Genomic DNA, 12,062 nt, shown 5'->3' with positions numbered 1-12,062 from the left:
AACAATTCATGTGTAAGTAAGGAGTCGAATAAGGCTGAGGAGGCCTTCATCCAGCAGTGGATAGGTCAAGATTGATGATGATAGGGACGACAAAAATAGGTAGATATTATACAATATGACTCATTTTGATAATTATAACAATTCGTATTAATTTCTTTCATTGTTTGCAATGGCAACTTTGTTAGTTTAATATGACTTTATTGTGATTTATGGAAATTAGTAGCCTAGGTAATTATTCAATAAAAAAAGTGCGTCACAGCCACAAAGAAGTATTTAAACAAAATCAAATTTGGAATATCATGTTATCTATGAAATGGCGAACAGTGGCGCACGCTGCTGTCAAAAAATATTATACGTAGTGAATTGTACCAAGATTATGGTTTTTTCACTAGAAAAAAGTGCACCAATGCCTACATTACGATATTTGAATAAAAATAATCGAATTCGTTCGTCAAATAAAGGATTAGAAGGTCTTAAGCGACGAAGACGTCATTCTGTGAGGCGTAAACAGTAAATATGGCGATTGTATACGGTGTGTAAGAAAATATCGGATATAAACGTCACGTACATGTAAAATCATGGAAAATTTCTGAAATGTGTTCAATTCAATCGGTAGATCAACCGGTAGCGCACATTTTGAAGTGAAGATGTAAAAATAACAATAAAATGTCGCTTAAATGAGCTGTTAGTGCGTTTTTCAAAATTTCTTAGGATAATAATATATAGGAGATAGGAGATAATTAAATATGTGTGTTGATTTTATTTCAGGGGGGCGGCGGCGGACCAGCTCCCTTGACGTTGGGAGTAGGTGCTACATTCGGAGAACCCGCTGGAGGCCTGCCTCGAACAGCAACAGTCGTTACAAAATCTGCTTGTGAACTTCTCCGAGTCCAACATCACGATTTTCGGCTTGTTTGGGAGGTAAGATTCACACAATTAATATCTCACATATAACACATATTAAAATATCTTTGAAAAAAATATAACTGGTGGGACATGAACCAGCATTCACTGAATTTGCGTCAATGTAGTTCACCAATTGAGCCACGTGCGTCCTATCTAATTATGATGAAATTAACTAGTATTATATAATTCCGAAGTGCTTAGGTTAATTTTGGCAATCGGCTTTTGTAATTCACAAGATTTGAGATTATTGAACATGCATAACTTAAAAACACTCACAAGGAAAAATTGGTGTGTGTACTTATGTACGCGCGTTAGAAGTTATACTTATTTGGTGTAACAAAATAAAATAATCTCACACCGCAAGACCAAACAAAAGTAACGTACCTATCACACTTAAAAATATTAAGCTTAGTTTTGACAGCTAATCACATATAAAAAGGAGTAGGTTCACAACGTGACACAATGTTTTTATTTTATTTTGGCCAACAATAATAAGCAACGGAACAATTCTTCGTACATATAATAATAAATTCGCTGCCTAGACAACGGTATACATTATAATATTATACTGTATAACCGTCACGATTGCACTATCATACTGTGGCGTAAAGAAAGGCAGTGCGTTCGGCTAATAATCGAACAATCGTGTTTCGATTCCAATCGAGTGCGATTTTTTTCGTATGAAACAATAAATTATGTGTTACATGTCACACGCCAAAAATACACTCTGATCTGATTTTCCAAACGCGGCTTAAGAAGTATAACTTCAAAAATAGTTCATTTTCATATTATTTAATTAATGTAATAATATAATATACTTCAGAGACATGTGTTTGAACAGTATTTTCTGCTGAATGGGATTCAAACCTACACTAATTGATTTTTTTAAGTATGCTCTTTATCAATTATTAAGCAACTTGAAAAACACTAATATTATGACGAGTGAAATCAACTATTTTAGACCCTTATACCTTATACCTTATATGGTCGCCAATATTAACCGATTTTGAGATGACACGTCGAAAGCACGTACATGTTATATACCTAATCGTTTAGTATCAGTTTTTTTTAAACTAGTATTCTGTAATATTATTATTTTAAATCATATTATCATAATAATATGAACCCATCCAATGAAGTCTTGTTTAAATATATATAATAATATGCATGCAATAATATGTGAGGTGAAGAACATATTCGGTCGTTTGTTATTCTATTTACATATATATGACAATATTTGTTAAAATAATGTGACCCAAACAGACAAACGCGTGTCGCGAACGAAGTGAAAGGTCGGTTTTATTTTAGAAAGGATTTTATCCCTTACACAAAACAGCAAATTGAGTATTCAAATTCGGTGGCATTTTTGCACACCTGTGCACAGACTCTCTGTGGATTGTATTGTGCCGAATAACATGGTATACAATATATTGTGTTTGCTTGGTGATTATTTAGTCTAGCGAAAATAAAAAATATCGCTTTTATTCAACTTCACAAACCACAACAGTAAATAGTGTAAAATATAGTGACATGCTAAACATAAAATAAACATGAAACATAGAACGATTTCGAAGAATCTAAATAAATACATATAAAAAAGAAAGTATTTCAGTTATGTACTTGATAATGACATATTGTTTTTATATAAAGATATTATTTAACATGCGGCATGAACGTTAGTCTCTTTGTAACTCAGGATAAATAAAATAATAAATGTATAATTGTATCAAAAAAGTACAAGATAAAAAGAACTTTTTATATACAACGTTTTTAGATTTTCTGTTGAATCATATTAACTTGACTTGACTAGCTTAAACGATCAAAAAAATTTGTACTTGATAGAAATAATACTGAAATGTCATAGTGATTTCCATAGTATCGCACATATATATTAATAATTTAGTTGCTAGGACCCACTTAGCAACCATTAATAGTTTTACTTTTTACGGATTTCTTCCTAAATAACTTTTCATACAAAACAGAATTACCTGAAAATGAACTCAATTCTACTTAAAGATGGCTAAAAGTATTAAAAAAATGCATTGGCATCGTGTTCTGGTATAATCTAAAAGTTTCAAATATCTAGCTAGTCGGGAAGTAAGTTAAAAATCGATAGCAAGATTTGTACCGGACAAATAATAATACGAGCTAAGAAAAACGTTGTGAAATACGAATAAGTAGTAGTTTTTCCCTGACAACTATGGGTTTATTTGTACTTTTACTATTGTAAAAAGATATGATATTAACACTCCCGTTACTGTAATGTCACTTTACGTTACTAGTCCCATTAAACTGCAAATATTTTAATTAATATGCACTACGTCATCTTTATATGTCGGCTATTTCTAGCATCATCATTATTTAATTAACCTTTACGATTCCAATAAATTCCGTCCGTTCCGGTGATATCATTTTGGGTTACCATACTAGATTGACAATAGTACAGTAAGTAAAAGGAAAATGCCTATTTTATAACATATATAAGTTTAATAAGGTTTCATCATCATTATTTTCTATTTTATATCTATAAAATGATCAAAAAGGCATCAACGCTTCATTTTAATAATAAAAAACGATTTTCTTTTTCGGTTCGGTACATGTTCAAACACACGCGTTAACATGATCTTACTCCCTACTTTACGTATCGTTTGTCAATTTATGGATACGGCCGTATGCTGTAGCTTAACCACTGGGAAATGCCAATAGGAATGGCGTATTTCAAAAAAATACTACCTTATTCTTAGGTCAATAATTATTATAAAAAAATGATTATTCGTAGGATGTTTATCACATTTGAATGGTCAAAAACATAGCTTTTAATCAGTATCTTTGGAATTATCTTCAAATGTGTTAATTGTGCCCTTTTTTGAATAATACAATGTCTAATTCTAAAATATAATTTTTTATCGAAAATATTTCACTATATAATGTAAACATTAATTTTACTAATAGTAATATAAATGCTTTTAAAAATTAATAAATCTAAAAAATCTTAATACCACTGCACATGGATGTACTGAAATATGACTATATTCTAAAACATTAGTTCGAGAGGTTTAAAAGAATACTATTTTATGTAATAAAAATACTTTATGCAGTCATCAAATAAATATAAAGAATAATAAGACCTAAAAATTATATAAATTGATTATCTACAACGTTTACGGAATGTCCAGGATCATGCTTTGAAAATAAAATAAAAGCTCCATTTTGACCTACTTGAGGCATGTGAGCCCTTAAGGCATTTATTGTATTCTTTAGTATTTCATAGAAATGACCAGACTAGATAATATATAGTTATTATGTTAGATGTAAATGTCTAGATGAACTATTGAAAAGGGCGGTGACAATGCCTTTATCAGAAAAAGTTCACTGAAAAATCGATTACATATCGTTCACCGTAAGCCTCAGTTGTAAAATTAAATATTTATAGTGTAGCTCTTTTGCTGAAAAAATGAAGTCACATAATAATGTTCGAAATATTATGTTATATGAATTTAAAATGAAATAGAAAGCAAGATAATAATCCAGTAAAGTAATTTCAGTAATGCGTAAATAAAAACATGACATTAATTCTGTTAGACATAATGATAATTATGTCGAAAAACTTTCAATACTTTATTATCATTTATCAGTTAGATACCTTTTTCATAATATTATAACCAACCGTAGACACAAATGTATATGTTTAAAAAAATATCCATTACAAGATTGCACCCACCGTGGTGTGGTTCAGCTGGGCCGGGTTGATGCATTACCACTCGTAAAAAAATCTTTTAGCATAACTTTCAGCAAATATAGGCCTATAAAATCAGTTCAGAAACAAAAATAGTAATTTACTTATTTGTTGATTATGTATTTTCAGCCTATATTTATATCAACATAATATAAATGAAATCATTAAATTAATGTTCCTCGTATCTTTTACTTTGTTCTTTATTACAAATTACAAATAAACTTATAAATGGCAGTCTTCATTTTCGCAATATGTTGGCGAGTCATAAAAAAATGTTGCGTGCACAAAAAAGTATTTTGAAATGTTGTTTGTATAGTAATAATATATAACATATTATAATATTTTTTTCAGAAATTATACCTATAAAAAAGATATCAGACACTTTTAATGACTTGCCAACATATTGCGAAAGTGGATACTGCCGTTTTTCTTTCCAGAGCCCTCAAGGAAACATTTTTATAAGTTTCTAATAACGTGTCTTTCCACAAATAGTTAACAATGGAAATAATTAATAATAATATATAATTTAAATACTTTCTGTATCGTCGGTCCCTATTAAAAAAGTCGGATCTGAAATTTTGTCATTTTCGGATTATTACGTAAAAGTTATTTAAACACTTTAAACATTTATACCACAATCACAGTTTTTTTTGTTTGTTTGAAAAATTTCGAGATATTCAAGTTAAAAATGACGGATCTACCGAGAGTGTCCGAATAACAATGTCGGTTCTTACCAACCGACATTGTTGGCTGGGCGTGGGTGCGCAAGATGCGTCGGATCTGACAGTTGCTGCTATGTTCACCGGACAGACAGATGTTTTATAAACGTTTAAAAAAGTTTCTATAACCCGTATTTTTATTCATTATGGCAAGCAATAGGTCACAAAGGATATTTGATGAAACATCTTTGATTGCTCGTACTGAAAAATAGCATTTTGCAGATCCAACTTTTTTAATAGGGACCGACGGTATATTTACCAATACCTGTAATTCCGTATTATTTGGATGAATAAATGAATAAGTAGAATTAAATTACATAATAATTTAATCCGGGAATGTGTTTTAGTAATTCCTTGCAAACTGGTTAATAAGCAAAAGAATTTTTTATTTGTCTATGAAAATACAACCATTATACGAATTAAAGCTATGTGATTCTATAACATTTTCTGTAAGCTCAATAGTTGCTGTGCGTCATCGTATTGCCCAATTGGTTACGCAACAAAAAACACAATAAAGATGGTTTTCCTAAAACTTGCTTTTAGTGTATGTATTTACATCTGAAATGAGAGAAAACCGTCTATCCAGCGGGTTCTTTCATGTAATTTAATACAAATCTTTTACAAGCAAATGGCAAAGACGTCTTTGAAAATCTCAATACGTTTAAATGCATTCAAATACTTTGCGCGTTTTGCTTGAGAAAGTTTTTATCTTCTCGGATTTATATAAGAGCTCTTTCGTCTATCTTTTTTGAGTTACTGCTACAACACAATGTTCATATACAAGGGTAAAATGCTTATCGCATATAAATTGAAACATTATTTATACTACAAATGAAAAAAAAATATTTAAAATAAAATCTCCACATAAACTATTTAGAATAATTTATATCCAATAGATATTTCTATTAAGACGTTATCGATCTTTATTAATTTAAAAATAATAATTTTAATATTTTACTAGTTAGTACATCATGGTAATAACGCTGTTGAACGCAAATTCAGTTTAATATAGAAAAAAATATCAAAATAATTTAATTTGAATTACTTACTAGTTATTTTTATTTACTAAATAAATTAAATATTGCAAATCTGTACTAAAACTAAATATAGACAATTTTAAATTAAATTTGTCAAAGAGATAAAATAAAATTCTTATTGCACTGTTTCATTCAAATCGTTTTTTTTTTGTGACCCAGGATTTGCTTTTCGGCATCTTCTGGGATGATAGATAGTTAATGTACATTCAAAACCAATATAGTTAATTCTCATTAATATATTAAATTAATATAATAAAAAAAGGTAAAAACCTTCAATTAATTGAATTTCCATCAAATTCCCTCGGTCAATAGTATTATTTTGAGAAAAAAAAATCAATTCATCACACAATATTCAAGTTTATAATGATGTTAGGAAAAAATATTATATCGTAGTTATGTTGACTTAATTACAACTTATTACATGTCAGGTCTTTTTCAGGTACAAGACTTTTTATGTAATATGTTGGCTTTAAGATCTGACATTTTATCTACATTATTGTACGACAATCAAAATGTAGTAGGTACTCAACTCAATACACGTAAACGTTAATTCGTGGAAGTTTATTTGCGAGGGTGAAAAATGGGCACAATATAAATAAACAATGGAAGTAAAAGTTTTTTACTGTCTAAACATTCTTAATTATTCTCTCTTAAATATTTAGTTCTTTCTAAAAAAGTATTTCATTAATTACTATAGATTTGTAATGTGATTGTCTAATTACAAAATAACTTTTGGATAACATGGGTACTGAATTATTTTATAAAAAAATGTCGAAATTCTGGGTTCGACGATAATTTGATTTAACTAGTAATAAACAAAATGATTAATTAATAATATTTTACTTACTGATTAAATCATTGAGTATTTTGCCCAAAATAAAGGTGTTTTTTTATGTACCGTTCCTATTGTTCTATAGTTTCTATGTTTTGCGTCGATTTCGTTATAAGTGTTGAAGTCAGTTGTAATTTGACCAGTGTATAAGTTCGGATACTGGCAATTTATTATGGAGAATTTACATTTCAAAAACTCGTTATGGTTATTAAAACATATTAATATATTATAGATAAATACCCTATTTTGTTTAAATTTACGTGAGTAAGAAAGCTATTTTCGTCCTAAATGGATCTGATTTAACAGCGCCAGAATGTTTTATTTTAGGAGAATGTTTACTAAAACTAATAATAATTTAAAACTGAAATACAATATTCGCGAAGAAGACCAAATTGCCCGAAAAATATGCCAAAATGTACTAATCGCATATTTGTGCCACGATTAAAAGCGGTCATTTAATCGAAATCATATTTCAAAACATTTTTGATCTTTAAAAGATAATTAACAAAACACGTTCCTTTCTATAACAAAATTGGTACGATACATAAAAAAAACAATTGAAAAATAAATGCAATGCACGTATAGTAAAAACTTTAGTTTCGGTATTTTGAGCAAAACAGAAATCGGTTTTACCATAAATATTATAGCCAATGGTAAAGAAAGAATCTTTGTTTCAATTTAAAGTTACAAGAATAGTAGTGGTTGTTGGATATAATTTGTAATCAAATGACGCGAGCCAGAGATGATTATTTTACATAGGCCGTATTTTGGCAGTTATTTTAACGGCTATATTCAAGTTCAGTTTCAACTAAAAAAAAAAATATTTTGATCAGGTAAAAAATATTTCTGGATTCTATAAGGTGGTTTAATTGATTATTTTTGATAATATATATATTTTTAAATAATTCCAATATAAAAAAATACATTATTTTTATAGTTCAAAGTATTTGATGAAAATATAATATAAAGAAAAATATTATTAAATATTTTTTAATTTATTTTTCCCGTAATTAGACCTATCCGTACCTACTTAATATGAATATATATTTTTTTTTAAAGTAGAAAATCATGCATTTAAGGGTTAAAATTTTTTACAAATATAATTTAACTACTTACCTATGTTTAATACATAATGTATTACAAATGTTTACGTACATTAAGGGGGGACATGCTCAGCGTAGGTCAAAATGGAGCTTTTATTCTATTTTCGAATAGAATAAAAGCTCCATTTTGAGCCACGCTGAGCACGTCCGCCCTTAACGCTTTCAAAAGTTCACTGTACTAAATGTAGGTACCTACTACAATATAAGAAGCTATGAAACTACCAAGTATCACTATTGTCTTCAAAATATTACAATACTCATAACATTGATCATAGATAATATTCATAGCCAGATATACATACCCTAGAGATATCAGCTGTGAAATGTGATTCTGATAAATAATATTTTATGGTATGCTCCGTATGGTTAGATCGTTAGAAATAATGACGCGTGAATAAGAAAGGCTAGACGTTTTATTTTATAACTGGCATGATCTTGTTATTTCAGAAACGTCCCATAGCGTAATCTGGCCCTCGCTCACCTTTTCAATAAAGGTCGCTCCACATGTTTTGTGAGATCATCGTTAAATAAAAAAGCCCTATGCCAAGCATATTTTGGAATAATTCAAACCGAGTTTTTCACGTTTGTTTATTTTCATATCCCGATAAAAACATTCATTTTTGCTGGGGAAAACTATTCAAATTGATTCAAGCAGAAAACTGAGAATATTTTTGTAAAATTTAGTTTGAACAAATTTTATTGTCTGAAGATTTTCCTTTTGTTATACTAAAAACTTTATAATAAATCGGTAGTATTTAACTTCTTCTTCTATCTTCTCTCCTACCAAAAGTTGAATAACTATATGTATAATATTGTATACCGCTGTGAAATAAAAAAAAAAACATAGCAATCTGCAGTTTCAAACAGTTGATCAAAACAAAAGTGGTGTTTACAGAACAAAAAATAACATTTGTATTGCGCGGTAGAAACCAAACGATTGTCCCGTATTTTTTTCATGACTGTTTAGTTACGTCAACCTACGTCATGATATACCAAAAAATATGATATGCCATATCCTGATATCCAATGACAAATAATATATGCGTTACGTATTAATACTAAACACATGAAAACGTGTAAAAAATATTATTTATCACGTTTTTTTTACATAAATGAGATATGTATAGAAACACAATTTAAATTATTAAGAATATGTACGGTTAAGATTATAATATGTGCACGCGTGAAATAAGTTTAAGTACATATTATGTACTTACTTATTTATTACTTATTTTAAATGCGAAAATGAATATTTTCTGAAATCAAACCCGTGTACCTGAGATTATTGATTTTTGTATAAATTAGATTCAATCAAATTTGTAATTATACATTATTAGAAAACACATCAGAAATATTATCATATTATAAAATATATTAAAAAAAATCTTGAAAAAAATATGATGCCGAGGGGCTCTAACATGAATCCATCGAATTCCGACTAATGTATTTTACCAATTTAGCCACCTACAACCCTATCTAATTACGACAAAATTAACCAATAGTCATGCAACTAGAGCGCTCAACATGCAACTTTAACAAACAAATATTTTCTTTTTAATGTTTTTAGATACCTACGAATTGATTAGTTAAAATATTTAAATGGTCAGTAAATTGTATCAAATTCCAAGTTTTCTATCGGCTATTTTTATTTATATTGCTATATTGTGACATTGTGTAAATAAGTTGCCTTATATAACGTACTATAACTACTCATCAGCAACATCTTGTTTGCTACGTGTTAAAACTGTGAACTAACAAGCTCCGCCAATTTTTAACCGCACTTCCATTATAAACTAACAGGCTCCTCCCATTTAGTAGACAACAACGCCTAGAAGCGTAGCCAAGAAGATGTCGCAGAAGAGTAGGCAACAATATCAGCTGGCAGTGCCATCTGTCAAGATTCTTGGATGTCGCTTAGTTCTGCAATAGAAATGATTTTGATTAAAGTCACATTTAGATTTTAAAATCATCTATCCAGCTATTATGAGAGATGAGAGAATCAAATAATTTGTTTTCTTTTACGACCCGATTAAAATAAATGATTCCTTTGTTTTTATGTTAGTCTATTTTTCAAATTTAGAATGTGCGTTTACGTGTTTATTTTTTTCAACTATACCCCATTTAATACGTCTTCTCCCTGCAGCCTCGCTCTCTCCTAAAAATTTACATTCCTTAGATCAGTGATACACAAAAGCGGTCAACATAAGCGGATACAAAAATGGCATGTGTTGCGGCCCGTGAAAAATTAAAAAAAATGGATTAATCGGCTATTCTTTCAAATAGCTTGTACACCACTGCTTTAAATAAATCAAGACAAATAAATATATAAAGGTAAAGGCTACGGCAAAAATAATTTATTGCGATTAGTTAGTTAGTACCTACAGTATTCTAATAAACCTAAGATAACGCTCAATTATTTATAATGCAAAATGTGAAAATATCAACATTTTCTATTTAAAATATTCCCTTTCATATAAAATTTTATTTGCAGAAACAAAATAATATCTAAACGAATTAATTATTTAGACCTAAAGATTTTTCGTTTCATTCAGATAAGAAGGTTTGTAAAGAAATTAAATTTCCTCTCAAAATATAGTAAATTTACGAATTTTCTTTTCGTAATATTTTCATAACACAGTACGTACAGACATTAAATAAAATTAAGTTTTGCCTAACAGATTATTTACACGCGCCGAATATTTTAAATTAAGTAGAGGGACTATTTCGAATATTATAAACTTGTAACATCCGATGCAAAACTTGTTTCTATTGTGGAGGGTTATTATGCTAAGTAAGGTGATACTTTTGACACGGCTTAGGTGACTTATTAAAAATAGTTTGAACAGTGTAACATGCCGATAATAATGCTGTTTTTAATATTCTAAAAAGTTTTGAAATATTGTTGTGCTACCACGTATTTAAATAACATCTGTTTTTCATATATAAAAGATAAATAAAATGAGTAAAAACGACTGAATTTAATTTTTACTTTAACTTTCGTATATTATTTGAAAACAATTTTACTTTTAATTATATTTACTTTTATAAATTATAAATGTATATAAGTATGTTATTTATTAGAATGACTCATATTATACAATCAGAGATTAAGGGCGGACGTGCTCAGCGTGGGTCAAAATGGAGCTTTTTTCAATTTTTAAAGCATGATCCTAGATATACCTTAAACGTTGTAGATAATCTATTTATATAATTTTGAAGCCTTATTATCCGTTATATTTTTTTTTGTAAATATTTTACTATAATAATGTCGATATGAATTATACTGATGGTTTTATAAAAGCGTTTAAAAATTAATAAATGTAAAAAATCTTAACACCACTGCACATTTATATACTAAAATATGACTATATTCTAAAACATTAGAGCGAGAGGTTTAAAAGAATACTATTTTATGTAATAAAAATACTTTATGCAGTCATCAAATGTTTAAAATAAATATAAAGGATAATAAGGCTTCAAAATTATATAAATAGATTATATACAACGTTTAAGGTATGTCCAGGATCATGCTTTGAAAATAGAACAAAAGCTCCATTTTGACTTTGAGCATGTCCCCCCTTAATGCAGGGGTAGGAAACCTGCAGTCTTGCATTAAATCCGACCATTTGAATGAATTGAAAAATTACAAAATAAACCCGTTTATTTTATTCTTATTTTATTATATTGGTGTTAAAATGGGTATACGAGTTAAATATAACAATGGATAAA

The 12,062-nt window shown here is 28.7% G+C and overlaps 1 protein-coding gene across 2 annotated transcripts in view; it reads left to right on the top strand.

Moving 5' to 3' along the window:
* Positions 1–12,062, top strand: part of Epac (Exchange protein directly activated by cAMP) — a 233,089-nt gene that overhangs the window by 143,531 nt on the left and 77,496 nt on the right. For both annotated transcript variants that reach the window (XM_085958431.1, XM_085958430.1), the window contains exon 2: positions 769–921. Coding sequence is in view for 1 of the 2 variants with exons in the window: in XM_085958430.1 (XP_085814556.1) it covers positions 769–921 (153 nt within the window). In the remaining variant the exon portion in view is untranslated. The remainder of the gene's footprint in view (positions 1–768; positions 922–12,062) is intronic.

Source organism: Rhyacophila brunnea, unplaced genomic scaffold (assembly GCF_057557595.1).
Source record: "Rhyacophila brunnea isolate RB1 unplaced genomic scaffold, BYU_Rbru_1.0 scaffold_7, whole genome shotgun sequence".
In the NCBI taxonomy this organism is placed as follows: domain Eukaryota; kingdom Metazoa; phylum Arthropoda; class Insecta; order Trichoptera; family Rhyacophilidae; genus Rhyacophila; species Rhyacophila brunnea.
This window is presented reverse-complemented; position numbering and strand designations above follow the sequence as displayed.